General features: G+C 42.4%; 1 protein-coding gene across 1 annotated transcript in view; it reads right to left on the bottom strand.

Moving 5' to 3' along the window:
* Window positions 1-59: 59 nt before the first annotated feature.
* Window positions 60-22,826, bottom strand: part of FXYD3 (FXYD domain containing ion transport regulator 3) — a 33,476-nt gene continuing 10,709 nt past the window's right edge. Inside the window, exons 2-8 of the mRNA XM_058196465.1 lie at window positions 10,119-10,179; window positions 7,967-7,999; window positions 5,542-5,565; window positions 5,117-5,191; window positions 1,698-1,734; window positions 892-935; window positions 60-772 (exon numbers count right to left, since the gene is read on the bottom strand). Coding sequence (XP_058052448.1) covers window positions 756-772; window positions 892-935; window positions 1,698-1,734; window positions 5,117-5,191; window positions 5,542-5,565; window positions 7,967-7,999; window positions 10,119-10,161 — 273 coding nt within the window. The 5' untranslated portion in view covers window positions 10,162-10,179 and the 3' untranslated portion in view covers window positions 60-755. The remainder of the gene's footprint in view (window positions 773-891; window positions 936-1,697; window positions 1,735-5,116; window positions 5,192-5,541; window positions 5,566-7,966; window positions 8,000-10,118; window positions 10,180-22,826) is intronic.

A 22,826-nucleotide genomic window follows, 5' to 3' on the forward strand; every position in this document is an offset into this window, starting at 1 on the left:
AATCGAGAAAGGGAGCGAGGCATATTCTCAGTGGTTACAGAACAAAGCACAGGCAGTCCTTGACTTATAACCATTCGTTTAGTGACCTTTTGAAAGTTACAAGACTGTTGCAGCATCCCCATGGTCGTATGATCTACATTTGGGCATTTGGCAACTGGAATGTATTTATGATGAATGCAATGTCCTGGGATCACGTGATCCACCCTTTGTAACCTTCCCAGCTGGGTTCCAACAAGCAAAATCAATGGAGGGAGGGGAGGAGCCAAAGTCACTTAGTGACTATATCATTCACGTAACAACTGCAGTAATCTGCTTAAAAGCTGCGGCAAAAAAATGTCATAAAATGGGACGAATCTCACTTAACAACTGTCGTGCTTAACTACGGTCTCAGTTGTGGCCATAAGTTGAGGACTAACAGAACAAGTCAGCATAGGTAGATTTTGATTCTGATTTTCTGCATAGTACCACCCAGGTCTTGCTTAGTTAATAAATCCGAGTTAAGCCAACCACTTCGCACAAATTTGATCTCTACTCGTTCTGGTGGCCAAGCAATTCTATTGCAGTGTAAAGTTGTTCATACATTGGGGGCATTGTTTTTTTTATTTGTTTTTTTTACCCGGCGGTGAGATTTTATTTCACAAAACAAAAATGCAAGAAGAAAAGGCAACAAAACAAGTCGGTGGCTTATCGGTCAGGCGGAGAGCCGTTTCACGGAGAATGGTCAGGGCTGGTGGTATCATGAGGAGGGGCTCTGTTCAGCACTCACTGGCTCCTAGAAGGCACGGGTGAGAAAACCAAATAACAAGGCACATTTTAGGTAAGAGAAATGGCGTGGTTTGCCCCTCACCCCACATTAAAATTTGACGCAGAATCCTCCGCAGGTTCTCTTACCTGCAAGGGGTTGTTTTGGTGCCCCACCAACGTTGAGGTGCGTGCTAGGTGGGAGAGGAAAAGAATTGAGGTTAAGGAATAAGCTGGAGCCAAGATTTGCTGCCTCAACTCCTCAGGGATGGGCTTCAAAAATTTTACAAGTGGTTCTCTGCTCGGTCGGTGGGTGGCTATAGTGGGCATGGCCAAGTCAGCCTCCTGCACCATGGTGGTGGGGGGCGTTTTTGCCCTCCCTGGGCTCCAGAGGCTTTCCTTGAGCCTCCAGGAGGGCGAAAACAGCCTCCCCAGGCTCTGGAGGCTGGAAATGGCCTTCCTGAACTTCCGCTAGGCCCGTTTTTCACCCTCCCCAAGCCTCCATGCACACCCTGTACTTACCTGCATCCAAACCAGGTGGGGACTCCTGGGAGGGGCAGGGCGGGGTGGGACTGCCAGCCAGGAGTGGGATTTGGGGGTTCTCCGAACTGCACAGCATCTTAGCTAGAGGTTCTTGCAAACCCTCAGCAGTCCACCCCCGTCGCTCCCCCTTCTCATTTTTGGAAAGGAGATTCAGCGTCGCTCTTGTCCCAAACAAGGAGCGTGAAGCCCAAATGTGCTTACCTCCAAGGGAGCTTAAAACCCTGTGCCTTTCAACCTTGCAACTTGTAAGAAGTGTGGACTTCCAACTCCCAGAATTCCCTGCTGGCTGGGGAATTCTGGGAGTTGAGTCCCAATGTCTTAAAAGTTGCAAGGTTGGGAAGCGCTGCCTTAACAGGAGTCCACCCGCTTCCGTCTTAACGTGCCCCACCACTGTTTTAGAAAAGATCTCTTACCTGCTTTTCTTTTTGGGCTTGCATTTGCACTTTCCACCTGGTGGGGAGGGGGAGGGATGAGAAGGACAGCAGTTAAAACAAGAAAAGGATGGGGCAAAATCACCCAGGACAACTGACATATTTCAGCCAGTATAGATAATGCAAAACAGCCAGCTTCAGTTGCTGCCTCTTCCTAGACGGAACAGGACGTTTCGGCTCGAACCCTTTGCCTTGCCTGTTTCGCTTTAAAGATTTTCGCCTCTGCGTTATTAGCCACAAACTTTTCTCCTCGGCTGGCCCTCCCCCACTCTTTCGCCCCAGTAAAATCGGCCACAGCCAATCCCTCCCAGTCCCTTTGCCGCAGCCCATTCATCGAGTTGGGCTTTTGCCGCCGTCCCCCCCCCCCCCGGACAATTCACAGCCAGCCAATCGGTGCAGGAGGGTTTGATCCAAAAAGACCTAGACCCTTCCTAGAACGGCTAGAAAACATCTAGTAGGAAGCAGGGGAACCACTGTGTTACAATACTCTATGGGTTAGATCAGCGTTTCCCAACCGTGGCAACTTTAAAGGAAGTGGACTTCAACTCCCAGTATTCCCCAGCCAGAATTCTGGGGGTTGGAAGTCCACATATCTTAAAATGGTGTAAGGTTGGGAAACACTGGGCTAGATAGACCTGGGCTCTATTCCGGAAGACAGTGAGGTTCTGCTGCAACTCTTAAAATGCACTTTGCATATGGAAGATATTGGCCAGATTCCCATCCTATGTTAAACCATAATTCAAATCAGACCAAGTTTATTACAGTCAAGGACCAGGACAAATTAAAAACACTCAAGAAATATCCAGTTAAAAATTCTAAAATAAACTAACAAATAACAGATAAACTCTATATTAAAATCACAAGTTGGCATCCAATCGGTCAGTTAAACATGGCCTAACTATACTGTAATACCAATCTGTAAAACTGCAAGGCCCAGGGTCATTAAAATACTAAAAGAAAGAGTAGTAACGTAGCAAAAAGAGTAGTAATGTAAAAGGGTTTGCTACGTTAGTTGCATTCAATACAGTGGTGGGTTGCCCCCGGTTCGGACCGGTTCAGAAGAACCGGTAGTAAAACCGGCGGGAGGCTCTGCCCACCGACTCAGACATCATCAGGAAGTTTCTGCGCATGTGCAGAAGTGTGCACATGCGCACGGTCCCATTGCAAACTGGTAGTAAAGGTAAGTAGAACCCACCCCTGGTTCAATAGCTATTGTGGATTAGCTAAACCATCATTGTATTCCACCGTGGCTGAGACAAAGCCAAGAGATCTGCATCATGGCATGCGGAAGAGTGTGAACCCAACTGTAGGGAATCGGAGCCATAAGGGATTGCTGAACATCCAATAACCCAAACTAGGTATGTCTCATGAATCCTGGGAATTGTCCAAATCACTCGCGTGTCATGGACTCCCCCATCTCTGCTCTGAAAAATCAGGGTGAACTGGAGAAACCAAATCAGATTAAAGAAGGTAGAAGGAGTAAAGTCATTGTACCAACTGCAAGTAATCTTCTAATCACCAGGGCCTCTGGTGGCTCAGACTGGTAAGATTAACAGCAGCTGCTTGCAATTACTGCAGGTTCAAGCCCCACCAGGCCCAAGGTTGACTCAGCCTTCCATCCTTTATAAGGTAGGTAAAATGAGGACCCAGATTGTTGAGGGGGCAATGAGTTGACTTTGTAAATATACAAATAGAATGAGACTATTGCCTTACACACTGTAAGCCGCCCTGAGTCTTCGGAGAAGGGCGGGATATAAATGTAAATAATAATAATAATAATAATAATAAAAATAAGGACCCAGATTGTTGGGGGCAATAAAAGTTGACTTTGTATATAATATACAAATGGATGAAGACTATTGCTTAACACAGTGTAAGCCGCCCTGAGTCTTCGGAGAAGGGCGGGATATAAATGCAAATTTAAAAAAAATTACCTCCACAACTGAGCCCCAAATTTCTGTTGATAAGCAAGACGGTTGTTAAGTGACTTTCGCCCCATTTGGCAAACTTTCCTGACACACTTTTAGGAAGTGAATCCCTGCCGTTCTCAAGTGAGTAACGTGGTTGTTAAGGGAATCTGACTTCCCCGTTGACTTGGCTTGTCAGAAGGGTCCCAAAAGGTGATCACGTGACGGTGGGACATGGCAACCGTCATAAATATGAGTCAGATGCCAAGTCCCTGAATTTGGATCACGTGACCTTAGGGAAGCTGCAACGGTCGTAAGTGTGAAAAACGGTCAAAAGTCACTTTTTTCAGCACCGTTGTAACTTTGAACGGTCACTAAATGAACATGTAAGTCGAGGACTACCTGTAGTAGTTCTTAGCTTCCGGTGATTCCTCTTTTGAAGGAGGAGGCTATGTAGTTCACCCGGCTAGTCACAATCACCTTCGTGTAATTTCCTACTCCACAATGGTGAGAGGGGACATTGCGTTTAAACAAAAATTAGCCCTTGACCTCAGGAAGCTAAAAGTCTTGGGGTGGCTGTGGTTCATTCTTGGTGTTTGGGGTCGGTTTAAATCTATTTAAAGTATTTGCATCCTACCCAGCAGCCTGAAAGGCTTACAGATCAAATTACTTTTAAAAATAGCAGACCTCTATTTGGTTTGACAACTATAAATAGAGAGAGGAAGAGGGAGGGAGAGGGGGAGAGGAGAGGGAGGGAGGAGAGGGGGGAAGAGAAAGGGAGGGAGAGAGAGAAAGGGGGAGAGGAGAAGGAGAGGGAAGAGGAGAAGGAGGGAGAGAGGGAGGGAGGGAGAGAAAGGGGGAGAGAAGGAGGGGGAGAGAGGGAGGGAGAGGAGGAGGGAGAGAGAAGGAGGGAGAGAAAAGTGAGAGGAGAAGGAGAATGGGAGAGAGGAGGAAGAGAAGGAGAGAGAAAGGGGAAGGAGGGAGAGGAAGGGGAGAGAAGGAGAGGGGGAGAGAGAGAGAGGGAGAAAGGGAGAGAGGGGGAAGAGAAAGGGAGGGAGGGAGAGAAAGAGAGAGGAGAGGGAAGGAGGGGGAGAGAGAAATGGAGGGAGAGAAAGGTGGAGAGGAGAAGGAGAGGGTGGAGAGAGGGAGAAAGGGAGGGAGGGAGGGAGGGAAAGGAGAGAGAGCGAGCGCAAAGGAAAAACAGAAACACTAAACACCTACAATAATCATTTCATTAGGAAGGAATGAAAGGGTGGGAGGACATGAATGCTTCCTCTCAAGGATCATCATAAAATACTTCCGACACTTCAACTGAGAATGGGCATTTATTTAGCCCAGGGAAGAATCTGATCCTAAACATACATTGTAAAACAACGCCAACCCCTGAAAAGTCTTTCTTGTGAACAGCCAGACCGAAAGGACTCTACGCAGGCAGCACTATTTCCCCATCTCCCAGAATTTGCTCTCTTTCCCCTCATTGTTGTTGCCACTTACTCAGGAGGATAACAATTCCCAGGAAACACAGAATGCCTGCAAAAACCAAACCACTCACACGGAGCGACTTCCAATCTAGAAGAGAGAAAAAGAGACTATTGAAAGGTGTTTAGATTAGCAGCAAAGTCCGTCTTGCTCATATTCAATAGTGCCCACTTCCCTAGAAAAAATGAGTGGTGAGGACATGAGCTGAAGAATTCCAGCTGGCTAAGAAAAAAGACTGTGTTTAGGGACCATTTTTGCAGAAAGGAAAATAAATAAATAACATACTTGAAGGAGATGCATACAAAATAGGCCACACGAGTGTATGGATGGAGGAAACAGGCTATTATGGGGTACAATCTTTTCCCCATATTTTTTCCCTCCTTTTTATACATTCACACACACACACTATTAAAACATTGCCAAGAATGAGATATACTTACCATAATAAAAGGGGCTGTTTTTATCTGAATAAAGGAAAAGAAAGATAGTTAACATTTTGTCACGACAAAAAACCCCTTTTTATTAAGCTACTGTGAATTCCTCTCTTTCACATCCAGCAAAGTCTTTCAAGGGAGAATTTACAGTCAGAGACCTTATCTGGCTTGGGGAGCTGCCAGGCTGACATCTTCTAAACTTGGCAAAGAGTCTCGGAGAGTCACAAACCAATTAGGCGAACTAATTGTCTCCTGCAAACTCCACTCCCCTTTCGCTCCTCTTTTATTCCCTCTGGGAGGGGGCATTCATCATCCACCTGTGGCCTTACTCCCAAGTCGACCCTTGTTCTTTAGCTGTTCCCTTCGTCTAGCAACTCTGTGCTTGCGCACACTGGGAACAGGCTCCAGCTGTTCGTCTGCCTCACTGATGTCTGACTCCAAAGGAAGCTGACAACTGTCAGACGGCCCTGGCCCCCTCTCTGTCTCCGACACAGAGCCCTCATCAGAGCCTTCCTCAGACTCCAGGAATGGCCCATGTTCCTCTCCAATCTCCTCACTGTTCAAATCTGCCTAACCCTACCCCCTCCCCTGCTGTGGTGCAGGAGACCAACTAGGCCACGCCCACCACAGCCATGCCCACCCAGAGAACCCCTTGCTAAAATTTTTGAAGCCCACCCCTGCTAGCATCCATCTAGAAATTCTACTAAAGCTGAGCAGAGACATCTATAGCCTACTTCAGAGATCTTCAAAGTGGTCATTATTGACACCCTACCCCATCTAACTGTCAACGGGATATCCAAGGGGTTGTTATCATTATTTATAGTGCTATGAATTAAAGTAGTACAGCATTTATTAAATTATTTCCATATAACATATAACATATGTTATATATAACATATATATTATATATAACATATATATTATATAATATATATATATATATTATATGTTATATATATAATATATATATATATAATATATAACATATAATATATATTATTATATATTATATATATATAACATTTATATTTTATATATATATATATATATATATATATATATATATATAGTTATATATAACATATAATATATATATATATATATATATATATATATATATATATATATATATATATATATATATATATATATATATATATATATATATATGTTTTCTGAGGTTTTCACGGTGTTTGTATATAGGTCTTTGGTTGTTGGGTTTCTCCGTGTAAAATTGGAAGTGTCTTGGCGGCGTTTGACGAAGTCTCATTCGTCATCTTCAGCTTCGTGCTTCGTGCTTCTGGAAGCCTGAAGATGACGAATGAGACTTCATCAAACGCCGCCAAGACACTTCTAATTTTACACGGAGAAAACCCGAACAACCAAAGACCTATATATATATATATATATATAGGTCTTTGGTTGTTGGGTTTCTCCGTGTAAAATTGGAAGTGTCTTGGCGGCGTTTGACGAAGTCTCATTCGTCATCTTCAGCTTCGTGCTTCGTGCTTCTGGAAGCCTGAAGATGACGAATGAGACTTCGTCGAAATGTCGCCAAGACACTTCTAATTTTACACGGGAAAAAACCCGAACAACCAAAGACCTACATACAAACACCTGTGAAAACCTCAGAAAACATATATATATATGTGTGTGTGTGTGTGTGTGTGTTATATATAACATATAGCATTTATTAAATTATTTCCATATAATGATGCTATAGAGCACTTCACAACAGAACAACTAGACACAAGAACAGCTTTTTCCCGAAGGCCATCACTCTGCTAAACAAATAATTCCCTCAACACTGTCAAACTATTTACTAAATCTGCACTACTATTAATCTTCTCATCGTTCCCATCACCAATCTCTTTCCATTTATGACTGTATGACTGTAACTTTGTAGCTGGCAATCCTTATGGTTTATATTGATATATTGACCATCAATTGTGTTGTAAATGTTGTACCTTGATGAACGTATCTTTTCTTTTATGTACACTGAGAGCATATGCACCAAGACAAATTCCTTGTGTGTCCAATCACACTTGGCCAATAAATTCTATTCTATTCTATTCTATTCTTAGGGGTTGACGAATCAAGAAGGCATCAATGAGATGAAGAGTTTGGTCTAGTTTTTCATGATGAGCCACGGTGGCTCAGTGGTTAAGAGTGCAGTACTGCAGGCTACTTCTGCTGACTGCAATTTGGCAGTTCAAATCTCACCAGGCTCAAGACTGACTCAGCCTTCCATCCTTTCGAGGTGGATAAAATGAGGACCCAAATTGTTGGGGGCAATATGCTGACTCTGTAAACCACTTAGAGAAGGCTGTAAAGCACTATGAAGCGGTATATAAGTCTAAGTACTATTTCGAAGAGGTCTCCTGCCCTGTTTATAGGAAGCCACAAAACTTCAGCCTATGAAGTTACTCACCTTCAGGGTCATTTGCCTTCAGAACAGGGAACCCTGCAAACATGAGATGAAAAAAATGTATTATCGAGCGATGAGAAAAACACAGCCCTTAATTTCTGCCTCCCAATTCTAAAGACGCTATTGAGCAGAGAAGGTATCATGCGAATGTAATAGAGAAGAGACCATCCCTTTCTCTACATCTCTTCTGCACTACATCATTCACCGGCTAGGCGATGGCACTCATTGGCTCATAAAACATTCCGTCAAAACCAGTGGTTTAATTAATTAATTTATTTTTATTTATTTAATCACGTTTGTATATCTCCCGAAGGACTCAGGGCAGTTTACAGCCTAATAAAAACATACATATGAATACAAAATAAAACACCAATTTAAAAAACTTATTAAATAAGGCCGAATATTAAAAATTGCAATAAAAATAATAAAACCCCATTAAAACCAAATTAAAATTTAAAATTCTAGTCCAGTCCTGCGCAAATAAATAGATGTGTCTTAAGCTCGCGGCGAAAGGTTCGAAGGTTGGAAAGTTGACGAAGACCTGGGGGAAGTTCGTTCCAGAGGGTGGGAGCCCCCACAGAAAAGGCTCTCCCTCTGGGTGTCGCCAGTCAGCACTGCCTGGCTGATGGCACCCTAAGGAGTCCCTCCCTGTGAGAGCGCATGGGTCGGTGGGAGGCAATCAGTGGCAGCAGACGGTCCCATAGATAGCCCGGCCCTATGCCATGGAGCGCTTTGAAGATAGTTACCAAAACCTTGAAGCGCACCCGAAAGGCCACAGGTAGCCAGTGCAGTCTGCGCAGGAGAGGTGTCACATGGGAGCCACGAGGGGCTCCCTCTATCATGATAATAATGATGATATGCGGCCCTAGTTCAAACACGCTGCCCAATTTTCTCCAGACTCCAGCTCCCTCAAATCATGTCCCAAGGCAGGGGTCTGCAAACTTGGCTCCTTTAAGACTTGTGGACTTCAACTCCCAGAGTTCCTCAGCCAGCTTTTGCTTTTGCAAAAGCAAAAGCTGGCTGAGGAACTCTGGGAGTTGAAGTCCACAAGTCTTAAAAGAGCCAAGTTTGCAGACCCCTGTCCCAAAGGATCAATCTCACGAAGGACTATGCCTGTGTTCTCATGATTGGCTTAGCCGCAGGAAATAATAATAATAATAATAATAATAATAATAATAATAATAATAATAATAATAATAATAATAATAATAATAATAATAATAATAATAATAATATCAGGGTTGGAAGGGACCTAGGAGGTCTTCTAGTCCAACCCCCTGCCCAGGCAGGAAACCCTACACCATTTCAGACAAATGGCTATCCAACATTTTCTTAAAAATTTCCAGTGTTGGAGCATTTACAACTTCTGCAGGCAAGTTGTTCCACTGATTAATTGTTCTCACTGTCAGGAAATTTCTCCTTAGTTCTAAGTTGCTTCTCTCCTTGATTAGTTTCCACCCATTGCTTCTTGTTCTACCCTCAGGTGCTTTGGAGAATAGTTTGACTCCCTCTTCTTTGTGGCAACCCCTGAGATATTGGAAGACTGCTAAACATTCTAACTTTCTGGAAAAACGGATGGTAAATATCAGTTTTCAAATCCAAGTTTCTACAAATCTACCATGGTAGTTGGATCTTGTCTGGGGAAAGGCAGAGAAGGATCTGAAAAGGTGATGTGGGGATACTTGTTATCTCTTTCCAATGGCAAGTATACCGCTTATAACTTAGGAAAACTGGTTGCTGAAAGTTGTTCCTTGCTTTGTGTAACCAGGGCTGTGAGACCACCAAACCGTTGGGAGAAAAAGAATTAGGGATAAAATTTGGACATTAGCCTGCCCCAAGGTGAAAGGAGCGATCTCTGTGATCACAGATTTATAACAAAAAGGTCAGAAGGACCGGCAGAACCTGGAGGCGGAATTAAAAAGGGATCTGCCTGGAAACCTTACATAGCCACAAGCAAACGAAGTCCAACCCGCCATAAATTCCTCTGAACGTTTATCTAATTCCAAGCAAGTGCCAATTGTTAGCTGGGAAGACTCTCTGTCCCAAGGCAATTGATCAGTTTAATTGGGTGGACCTGACTTTTTGCGCCTGACAGATTCCCAAGAATATTCTAGTCTAAATCTAGAAGAAGAAGAAGAATGGCAAGAACATTTACCAATCAACAGACAAAGGAGGATATTCATGGTGATGGATTTCATCTTGGTATAGAATGAGATCTAGGGGGAAAAAGGAAAAAAGAATCGTCAATTTAGATTTTTTTAAATTAGCCAATTCCATGTTCTTAGCTAATCTAATTAAATAAGATTATATTTTTTATATCTATCTATCTATCTATCTATCTATCTATCTATCTATCTATCTATCTGGGATTCAAATAATTTAACAACCGGTTCTCTGCCCTAATGATTTCTTCCAACAACCGGTTCACCAAACTGCTCAGAAAGTTAACAACCGGTTCTCCCGAAGTGGTGCGAACTGGCTGAATCCCACCACTGGATCTATCTCTATCTAACTATCTATCTATCTCTATCTATCTATCTATCTATCTATCTATCTATCTATCTATCTATCTATCATCTATCTCTATCTAACTATCTATCTATTTCTATCATCTATCTATCTATCTATCCATCCATCCATCCATCCATCTATCCATCCATCCATCCATCCATCCATCCATCCATCCATCCATCCGTCCTGCAGTATTGTTCATTGTTAATACATTTAAATAAATGGAAAACTGTAATCAAGGGTCTAAATATTTGCCTATCTATCTATCTATCTATCTATCTATCTATCTATCTATCTATCTATCTATCTATCTATCTATCATCCATCCATCCATCCATCCATCCATCCTGCAGTATTGTTCATTGTTAATACATTTAAATAAATGGAAAACTGTAATCAAGGGTCTAAATATTTGCCCTTTTTATATCTCCTGAGATCCTTTCTTCTTTCTGACTAAAGAAAGACGTTCCCTTTTGATTCATCTTAGACCCAGGTCCGGCCAATGAATGACGTTCAAGATCGGCCATAACACAACTTTATTTCCACCACATTTCAAAGTAGTAAATTCCAAAATTGAATTATGTCTTTTTGTCTCTCTTGATTCTTCAAAGATTTCATCGCCCGCTCTTCTGTGTTTTGGGAGGTTGGAAACATTTTCTCCTTGCTCATCTTATTCTCATGCATAATTCAAGACTTTAGGGCTATGCCCTAAATTTGGACAAAATTGTGACAGAGGACAAAATGGGCAGGTTTCGTGCTTGCACCCCAGGCACTCAATACCAGAAGCAAAACTCTTAGGCAGAATCAGGGATGTGGAATTTCTGATCTTGCATCTAGAACTGGACTATAACTGCCCACATCCCTCATTCTAAGAGAACGCTCATGGTTGGGTTATCATCAGCTACCATTCAAAGGTCACTTTTTCATTATTCTTGCACAGACCATCTTATCTAACCTGATGCCTCCATAAGATTACATCTTCCTTGTTGTCAAGCTGGTTTGGCAAACTGCCACGGTAATCAAGAAGAATGGGAATTGTAGTCCAGCATGTTTGAAGAATATCAGATCGGGAAAGCCTCAGCCAGATATTGCAAAATAGTCTTTTATAACTGTCTGGGGTTACAAAACATTTTTCCAAAGAAGACTCAGCTGCTAATTCTGTTTTAAAGCTGAGAAAATGGAAATTGGAGAAGCTGACAATAATTAGCTCCCCAATGCAAAGCTATAATTAAAACAAAATATTTTTAAAAAATTAGTACACCAGCTTAAAATCCCACCAAATAGCCCAAGCAGCATTTCATAACATTTCTGAAAAGAATTCTTTTAACATACCGGGGAGGGGGGGAGAAGTAATGTATTATTTTGTATTTATTAAACGTATTTGTTAAATTTATATGCCGCCCATCTCACTAATAAAGTGTTGCTTAGCCGAATGCACAATGCACAACTTAATACAGAATAACAGTTTCTGACAGTGCATTCAGTCATATCTTGATTTAATATTAAACCTTTAAAGGTAAAGGTAAAGGTTCCCCTTGCACAAATGTGCTAGTCGTTCCCGACTCTAGGGGGCAGTGCTCATCTCTGTTTCTAAGCCGAGGAGCCAGTGCTGTCCAAAGACGTCTCCGTAGTCATGTGGCCGGCAGGACTCAATGCCAAAGGTGCACGGAACGCTGTTATCTTCCCACCAAAGGTGGTCCCTATTTTTCTACTTGCATTTTTTACATGCTTTTGAACTGCTAGGTTGGCAGAAGCTGAGACAAGTAACGGGAGCTCACCCCATTATACGGCAGCACTAGGGATTCGAACCACTGAGCTGCCGATCTTCCAATCAACAAGCTCAGTGTCTTAGCCACTGAGCCACCGTGTCCCTCAAACTAAACCCTTAAGCCATCATTAATACATTTAGCATTATTAATACATTAATAAATTTATGTATTAATACATTAATACATAAATTGTAACCACTGTTTACAATTTACAACGGCTGGATTCATACACCACCATATACTGGCTTAGGTTCATGCTGTAAATCTCACCTGAGGTGCTTCCAGATTGTCCTTTCCTAATAATATCGGAATTCTGCTACTAATTCACTTTTTTTTTTCCCTGTCCCTAAATAAATGTATTGTGATGAAGTCGCAGGTAAGAATCATCGGAGGGTTGCAGAGGGGAATACAATATTTTTGGAACCCCCTCTAAAATAAAAACCACATAGCAAGCAGGATTTTTTTTCACGCACGCGAAACCCTTATCGAGAAATAGCCTTGAAAATGCATTTCGATGAAACAGGTGCCACTGTTGTGACAATCTCAGAAGGACTCAAATGCAGAGGTGACGATCAGAAGGTTTGGGAAGATAAATATGGGAGAAACTATCAAGGAAGGACAAAAACAGAATCAAGTCACCGTACATCGCTATGTATGCCTGCATCCAAGTAGAATCCATAACTACCTGACAAAGGTGGCACAAAGGCAGAATATTCTAAACGGAACGAATGCTTCGTCGGTGTTCTAATCCTTCAGGGTGCCCATAGGGACCAAATGTTAACAGTCCAGTGAACAGAAGACATTTTTGAATGATGAATTGCTTTGGAACCACCCAAGCACTACTTGGGTTGACTACTCCAGATGTCTGGTCTTCTATTCCCAGAATTCCCCAGATATGACCATGTCAGCTTGGGAATTCTGGGAACTCGTTTGATGCATCAGCTGGGTCTTTTGAAGTTTATCTTGTTGGAAGAAACCTCCATCTGGGTTCAATTCCAAGTTGGGGGGGAAAAAGACACTGGATTCATGGAAGTTGCTTGGAAAGAAGGTTTATTGATGAACAGGGTCACATGGCTTGAGATCCTGGGCAGAAAAAGGGCCAGAGATGCTGAGAGCGCCTGGGTTTTATGCCCTCTGTGGGGCTTTGAATTTGAGCTTGTGTTCTGATTGGTTGTCAAACTCCCATGGGGCCATGCAGGGGTAACTTTGTAGGTTGTCTTTTGAGACCCAGGCCTGGTTGACTCTTGCTGGGTGATGATGTAATGAAAGGGCTTTGAGCAATTCCTACTATGGCTCTGCCTGAAGGCGGTAGATCTTAGTTATGTAGAATAGACTGGCCAAGGCCTTAATGGCTCATTGACAAAAGGGGGGGGGCTGAGTTTCTGCCTCCCTTTTAGGGGAAATATTCTGCCCTTTTTAATATTTTCTAAAATATCTCATTTTCTTAGGAGACGGATGGGTGTTAACTTCCTACAATCATGTAATCCATTTATTCCTAATTTAACAACTGCAGTAATTCACTTAACAAATGTAGCAAGAAAAATGGTAAAACAGGGGAAAACTCACTTAACAAATGTCTCGCTTAGTAACATAAATGGTGGGCTCAACTGCGGCCATATGTTGAGGACCACCTGTACTATAACCAGCATTGAAAACTGGATCGTACCTTCATGCAAGATTTAGGATGGAGAGCCAAGCTGCAAAGAATGTTGGAAGGGCTGAAAAGAAACCCTCTGAAGGGTGTTTTTTATTAAATAAATAATATTTTATATTGAAATGGCTGACTGCAAAGGTTTAATCAAAGCTAAATTACTGAAAATAAAGAGCAGGTAGGAATTGTTGAGAATCAATAAAGGCAAACATGACAAAATGCCAAATGAAATCGGCTAAGAACCAGTTTCTTTGTAGTGGACACTTTTTGCTAAATACCAAGCACAGTGGGTTGCATAAGAACCCAAGAGTATAATCCACTCCCTGCAGTTAAAGGAGCAGTTACAACTTGCTGAAAAGTAATACAGTTCACTGATGTAGGAAGCAAAACGACTCGTTGGTTCCAAAGAAAATGTCTTGGCCCGTAATAACTCTCAAGAACAATTCTGGGTCAAAAGCTGGAGAAAACAGAAGAACCAAGACAACTCCTTTTGGCGGTCCCCGAAACAGATTATCAAATTTATGATGCAAAAAATCCTGATGCCCACTAGATGCCAACAAAGCTAAGAGATTTCGGTACCTCTCTGCTTCAGAGGTGAGTTTCAGCAGGTCCTGACCAGTTCTGGAGAACCGGTAGCAGAAATTTTGAGTAGTTCGGAGAACCAATAGTAAATATTCCGACTGGCCCCGCCCCCATCTATTCTCTGCCTCCCGAGTCCCAGCGGATCGGGAGGAAATGGGGATTTTGCAGTATCCTTCCCCTGGAGTGGGGTGGGAGTGGAGATTTTACAGTATCCTTCCCCTGCCATGCCCGTCAAGCCACGCCCACCAAGCCACACCCACAGAACTTGTATTAAAAAATTTTGAAACCCACCACTGCTCTGCCTGCATACCTGGCTGGTGCTCTGCTACTTTTGTACAGCCCAGATCTGCAGCCTTTTACAGAGTCTTCTCCAAATAGAAAGTGTAAAAATGGACTTCACGCTGCTTAAAAACAATGAGGGAAAATCTGTGGAAAGAGGAAAAGCTGCCCATACAAGCATCTGTGACACGGGCCTTTCCTCTTTACATTCTTGTATCCTTTTCTAGAGCAGTGTTTCTCAACCACCGGGCAGCTTGAAGATGAGTGGATTTCAAATCCTTGAATTCCCCTGCAAGGAAAAAATTCCCCAGCCAACCCCGGCTGGAGAAACACTGCTTCTGAATCAGAATCCATTCAACAGATCTATAAGAATTTAATTCTCAGTATTTGCACAGCACTGGAAAAATGAAGAAAGACCTACAGAAGTAGATTTAATTTAAAAAAATACTAGACTGTGCAGAAATGGACAGATTGACATTAAAGGTACAATAGAATAGAATAGAATTTTTACTGGCCAAGTGTGATTGGACACACAAGGAATTTATATTGTATTGTATTATATTTATATTATATTGAATATTATATTGATATATTGACCATCAATTGTGTTGTAAATGTTGTACCTTGATGAACGTATCTTTTCTTTTATGTACACTGAGAGCATATGCACCAAGACAAATTCCCTGTGTGTCCAATCACACTTGGCCAATAAAATTCTATTCTATTCTATTCTATTTGTCTTGGTGCATATGCTCTCAGTGTATATAAAAGAAAAGATATGTTCATCAACAATTCTAAGGTACAACACTTAATGATAGTCATAGGATACAAATAAGCAATCAGGAAACAATCAATATCAATATAAATCGTAAGGATACAAGCAACGAAGTTACAGTCCTACAGTCATAAGTGGAAGGAGATGGGTGATGGGACTGATGAGAAGATTAATAGTAGTGCAGATTTAGTAAATAGTTTGACAGTGTTGATGGAATTATTTGTTTAGCAGAGTGATAGCCTTCAGGGAAAAAGCTGTTCTCGTGTCTAGTTGTTCTGGTGTGCAGTGCTCTGTAGCGTCGTTTTGAGGGTAGGAGTTGAAACAGTTTATGTCCAGGATGTGAGGGGTCTGTAGATATTTTCACAAGAAAAAGAAGTTACAGAATATTTTCAAAGATGGGACTTGTTTTATGAATGGTTGGATAATAGAGATAGAAATTAGGAACTGGAAAAGTACCATTATGCAAGTAAATTGATCCAGACAATACGCCATTCACAAAGCACTTATGTATTGTTGGAGGGAAATGTCCATCTGGGTTCAATGCCAAGTGGGGAGAAAGAGACTGGAAACATGAGGCTGATTGGAAAGATGGTTTAATGGTGAAGCAGAACAGTAAGAGTTAACAGTAACAGAGTTGATGGGATCATGGAGATCATCTAGTCCAACCCTCCTGCTCAGCCAAACTGCCCACCTTTCTGACACTGAAGCCACCTAGACAGGCTTGAGCCACATAGTCAGAACCACCAAGCATGTGTGATTCTGGGTAGCTGACTACCTGGTTTGATGAGCGCATGGATTTTTATACAGTTTGTTCTACACCTTTTTGTAAATTAGAGGCTTGTTTTGTGTATTTTGTTATTTGATTTTAATTAGTTTGTCTTGGCAATCAGTTGGGGTTTTTAATCTTGTTTAACAAATGTAATTAATCCTAGAAGGGATGCTGGCTTCCTTGGGGTTTTAATCCTGTCTTAAATGGATTGCCAAATCTGCATTTCTAAAAGTTGGTCCCTTAGTTTCTACTTGGAGCAGAGAACTGAGGCTCTTAAGTTTCTCTCTTTAGAAACATGTTTCTCCTTCAGGAAAGATATAATATTCTGCCTTTTTAATATTTCCTAAAACATTTCATTCTTCTAAGAAGAGTGGGGGGCTAATTTTCTTCAGTATGTAAAGAGAACATGTATAAACAAACTTTTTTTTTAAAAAAAAGAACTTAATTCTCAGCTGGAATTCTCACACTGGGGACAGGATGCTGGCTGAGTGGATTTCAACTCCTTGACTTCTCCAGCCAGTATTCTGGGTGTTGGAAGTCTACAGACTTTCAAGTTTCCTAGCTTGAAAACCACTGGTTTGGAACAGGGGTCTCCAACCTTGACAACTTTAAGACTTGTGGACTTCAACTCCCAGAGTTCCTCTTTGCTTTGCTGGCTGCGGAACTCTGGGAGTTGAAGTCCACAAGTCTTAAAGTTGCCAAGGTTGGAGACCCCTGCTTCAGAAGATCAGAGTCCACTTCAAGAGGTACATAAGAACTTAATTCTCAGGTGGGAGAAGAGCCCCTCATGAAGAAAGAGAGGAGAACAACATAGGGTAGATGATGGCCTCTGAAGTAGTAGGGTGGTATGTGAGGGGAGAGATTACAAGTAGTCTTCAACTTGTTGTTGTTGTTAGTTGAGAAGTCGTGTCTGACCCATCGTCACCCCATGGACAACGTTCCTCCAGGCCTTCCTTTCCTCTACCATCCCCTGGAATCCATTTAAGCTCACACCGACTGCTTCAGTGACGCCATCCAGCCACCTCATTCTCTGTCATCCCCTTCTTTTCCCCTCAATCGTTTCCAGCATTAGGCTCTTCTCCAGGGAGTCTTTCCTTCTCATTAGGTGGCAAAGTATTTGAGTTTCATCTTCAGGATCTGGCCTTCTAAAGAGCAGTCAGGGTTGATCTCCTCTAGGACTGACCGGTTGAATCACCTTGCAGTCCAAGGGACTCGCAGGAGTCTTCTCCAGCACCAGAGTTCAAAGGCCTCAATTCTTTGGCACTAAGCCTTTCTTATGGTCCAACTTCCACAGCCATACATGGCAACTGGGAACACCTTGACTTCAACTTACCTAGTTCATTTAGTGACTGTTCAAAGTTCAGTTAAACATGGGACTTGTTTTATCAATGGTTGGATAACAGAGGTAGAAATTAGGAACTGGAAAAGGCCCTGAAAATAGGGATTTATGACCGTTTTTCACACTTACGACCATTGCAGCATCCCCATGGTCAGGTGATCAGAATTCAGACTCTTGGCATCTGATTCATATTTATGACGGTTGCAGTGCCCCGGGATCATGTGATCCCCTTTTGCAGCCTTCTGACACGGAAAGTCAACTGGGAAGCCTGATCCCCTTAACAGCCGTGTTTCTAACTTAACAATTGCAGTAATTCACTGAACAAATGTAGCAAGACAGGCCGTAAAAATGGGAGAAAAACCAGACTTAACAAACGTCTCGCTTAGCAACAGAAATTTGGAGCTGAATTGTGGTCGTAACTCAAGGACTACCTGTGTTATCATCAGCATTGAAAACTGGAGCGGAGGCCTTCATGCAAGATTTGGGATAAAGAGCAATGCTGCAAAGAATGTTGGAGCCTATTGTGGGTTTTGCGTCCAAAGCCACCGGGTGCCAAAGCAATAATCTGATTGGCAAAACAGAGAACAATGATCTCCTTGGAAAACTCTGGTTTCTAGCTCATTATGACAGCGTTATTGTGAAAGAAAAACAAGTCACAACAAGCTCAGGAAGCCTCTTTGGTTCTAAGCCAGCCAGCTCTGATTATGGCAGTTTTAAAATCCCAAAAGCTAAGGCATTTTTTTAAAATGTCCCGCAAATCAAGAGAGGCCAAGTGCCAAGTTTAAAAAGAGATTGTGGAACTACTAAAAAGTTGTGTTATGAAACTGTGTTACCACTTACGGCAATAATTATCATTACAGACAGTTTAAAAAAAAAAGACAAAAACCGGGATAACAATGTTAATCATGGATTTTAGAATAAAGTGGAAGGATTTACAGCCACCCAGAAAATAGGTTAATTCAATAAGCAGTGAATTCAGTCTCTCTGTGCCTTATGCATATCTCCTAAAAGTAGCTTTTAGTAGTTTTTAGTAGCCTAAAAACTAATTAGCTTTTCTTTCATAAATCGTTTCTGAGAAACACAGGTTCAAATCTCCGCCAGAAACCACTTGTGTATGCTGAACAGGTATGAGTATTATATTTAACTATGGTTTACTTATGCCTGGTTTGTTGACAAAAGCAATACCGGCTACGTTGGAACAACACTCCAAGTTAAAAACCATGAGCTACAAATCGGCAGATACTCATCACATACCGAATCAAACAAAATCAACACATATTATAGGTCAATGAAATGACGTTATTGTGGCTTGTCCTGCAAACGGTAGTTACTACAAGCTATGATTTAGCCAAACCATTGCCTGCCGCCTCTGAAGCTCACCTTTCCACCATATAGCCTTGATTTGTAAGAAAGGAATTGAGGGAAGCTCCTTCAACTAAGTCAGGGGTGTCAAATTCGATTTCATGGAGGGCCGCATCAGGGTTGTGTTTGAGCTTGGGGGCCAGGGTGGGCGGGGCCAGCTCAACCTCACTCATGTCGGGGGCGCCTGTGGTGGCCTGAGCTCTCTGCCACCGAAACTTGACCCCCAAAGTTCCATTTTCACCTGCAACCGCCTCCTGCAACCCTCTGCCAGGGAAAACAGAGCTCGGGAAGGACGCCCACGGCCCTTGCGAGCTCCATTTTCACTGACAGAGGCACCGCAGGTCCATCCTTCGCTGTTTCCAGGGCGGCTCCGCGGGCCACATCTAAACACCCCATGGGCTGGATCCAGCCCCCGAGCCTTGAGATTGACACCCCTGAACCAGGGGTGAAATCCAGCAGGCTCCAACAGGTTTTGAAGAAAATTTTGAGTAGTTCGAAGAACCGGCAGATACTACCTCTGGCTGGCCCCAAAGTGGGGTGGGAATGGAGATTTTGCAGTATCCTTCCCCTGGAGTGGGGAGAGAATGGGGATTTTGCAGTATCCTTCCTCTGCCACGCCCAACAAGCCATGCCCACAGAACTGGTAGGGAAAAGTTTTGAATTTCATCCCTGCCCTGAACTAAGTGAAACCACTGAGCAGTAGGTACACAACATCTGGACGTGTTCCAAATGTCCATGAGTCACAACTAATGCAACTGTCAGCAGCTGTGTGACTTGTAGTCCAAACCTCCAGGTAGTGCTGGATTTTCAACCGTTCGTTTGGTGATTTGTCCAAAGTTACAACAGTGCTGGGGAAAGCGACTGAAGACCAATCCTCACACTTACAATCATCATAGCACCTCAACAGATGATTCACAATCTAGAGGGTTGACAACAGTTATGACAGTTGCAGTCACATGATCGCCGTTAGTGACCTTCCCAGTCAACGTCTGATAAGCCGAGTCAGTGGGGAAGCCTTCAGGAAACATCACAATTCGCAGTCGTGTAATGTCTTCCTTAATGACCGATGCGAAAGGGGGGATAAAATTGGGCACGGTCATGTGATGCCTCACTTAACAACCACATCGCTTAACAGCCAATTTCACAGTCTCATTTCTGGTCGTAAGTCTAGGACGCTCTGTACAGAAAGCACAGACTCATTATCCCTGTTGCATAGGGTCTCATTTACAGCTTTCTTCCAATCTCGCAAAAGGAATCAGAGATGGTATTTTCAAGTTCATCATCATTTAATGACCCCATAATCCCTTGAGGTGGGGGAGAGTCTGGGCAACTGAATGGAGCTAGCAGAGCATTTAATGGCCGGATGCCCTTCCTGTCGCCAATGCAGAGTTTATTTCAGCAGATATATTCTCCTTGTGCCCAGAGAGAAAAATATCTGCCTCTACCTAGGATCGAACTCACAGCCTCCTGATTGTGAGACGAGAGCATGGTGTTTTCAAGTTGCTGCAAGCAAAATGAGCAATCAGCATCTCAGTTTGTGTACTAGACCCGCCCGGTTGCAAAGCTCACACCAGGAAATGAAATAACCTAAAAGCAGACTGCCACTTCGATAAGCGCATGCAATGTGTAACCCTTGCAGAGAATAAAAATAGCTTTAAAAGGCCCTGGCCTTTAAAATGAGAATTACTGGAAAGTGTCAATAGAGAAGTTATTGTATTATTTATCCACAGCCTTAAGTGTTGTATCAACATAAGGTTGGATCCTTATGAGAAAGCAACTTTTTTTATTCCAAGGGATTATTTCCTAGAAGTTTCACATCCCTCCGTAGCTGGAAGCCTCCTGTCTCAGAACAATGCTGATTGTTTCTAAAATCAGTCAGTACAGGTAGCCCTTGACTTACAACGGTTCCTTTAGTGACCGTTCAAAGTTACAGCGAACAAAGTGACTTACGACCGAAGTCCTTGTTTAACGACAGCAACTGATGCAACAGGGATTGCTGAAATTGCCATGATCATGTGACATCATGTTTTACAATTACATTGCTTAGTGATGGATCCCTCGGTCTCAATTACCATTTAAGCTGAAGACTAGCTGTAAAATATTAAAAGAGTGTCAGTTTATTCAGCTTTTATCACCCAGAATTAAAATATAGCATTAAAAGCCACTGCAGGTTGCGTCGAAGTACTTGCCATCCAATAAAAGTTTGTCTTAATACTTTACTTAACATTGTATTGTGAACTAATACAGTATGTGCACGTTTCTGAAGACAAAGCAAATTTCAAGAATGATTAAAATGCCAAAGTAGAAAGGAGGTGGACAAGAAAAACCCGAAAAAAAAGCTTTCAATTCCTTTTTGAGTTTTTAAAATACTTCTTGCCTGTTCTCTTCCTTCCAGCTCGATTTAACCATTAAAAAGGCTGGAGGAGGTGAAAATACAGTGATAACTTTTGTGCCACTTCAAGATATTATCTTCCTGGGGCTTTTGCGCAACAGCCATTGAAACAGCTTTTTCCACCCCTGAGAAAGAAGTTTTGCCCAAAGGAAATTTTTTTCAAATTTTACAGAACATGAGATCAAAAGATACATCATTTGCATATGGTAGCAAGGTATCCTGGCTGGGGAATTCTGGGAGTTGAAGTCCACAGGTCTTCAAGACCTCACCAAGGTTGTGTTGGAAGAAATATCCATCTGGGTTCAGTTCCAAGTGGGGACAAAGACACTGGAAACATGGAGGCTGCTTGGAAAGATGGTTTAATGGTGGTCAGGATCACATGGCTTGAGTTCCTGAACAGAAAAGGGCCGAGATCCTGTGTGCTCCCTGGTTTTATGCTTTTTCTGAGCTCTGACCTTTCTGGGGCACAGGAAGAGTATCCTGATTGGTTGTCAGACTCCCAGGGGGTGGGAGTCTTAGCTAGCCTTGCTGGCTGTCTCTCAAGCTTGCTTGAGCCTTGCCATGTGGTGAGTTTCAGTTGTATTGTGTTGCAAATCATGGGGGGATTGAGTGAGCTTGGTTGAAGCCTTAATTGCCCATTGACAAAGGTGGGGAGAATGAGTGAGCTTAGCTGAGGCTTTTAATGGCCCATTGACAAAGGTGGGGGGGAGTCAGGAAGTTGCAGGGAGCTCCTTTGTCTTTAAAATATGTTTCTCCATTTCTCATCCAGGAAGGTATAATATTCTGCTTTTTAAAATATTTCCTAGAATATTTCATTCTTCTAGGAGGGGGGTGGGTGCTAAATTCCTACAATCCCTACTTTTTTTTTTTTTTCAAAACGTGAGTTTTGAAACATGCTCTTGGCAAAAATTAAAATTGATCAAATCAGTGGGTGCTTTTAATTTTCCTGATGCAAAGGAAGCCATTGATAGAGACAACAGAAAAAAAGATTCCTTCAGTGGCTCCCAAAAGCTTTCAACCATGAAGGTCTAGCAGCCAGGGGAAAAGTTCTGGTAAGAATTTTACAGTATCCAATTTTCTATGCCAATTAATTTCAGCTGTTAGATATCACTTTCTGAGAGCTTCCAGTCAGGTCAAGCAAGCACACATCCCAAAATTTTCACAGCCATGGTTTTCCTTTAAATTACAGGCTGCTCATTTCCAAGGGTTGGTTACTGAACCTGCCCTAGCTCTTATTTTAGTCTATCCAAGATTTTTTTTTTTTCCAGTCCAAATTGAGGTTAATCAGTGTGCAATCCAGGCTTTTTCCTTTCTTCTTTTTAAAAAAAAAATTACACACAATGAGCCCTGGGACTTCTACTCATGAGACCACCAGTGCAACATATCTTGCTTTACTGGGCAACTGGGCAGCATCATTTGTGAGTCATAGTCAGG

This window comes from Ahaetulla prasina, chromosome 10 (genome assembly GCF_028640845.1).
Source record: "Ahaetulla prasina isolate Xishuangbanna chromosome 10, ASM2864084v1, whole genome shotgun sequence".
NCBI classification, from domain to species: domain Eukaryota; kingdom Metazoa; phylum Chordata; class Lepidosauria; order Squamata; family Colubridae; genus Ahaetulla; species Ahaetulla prasina.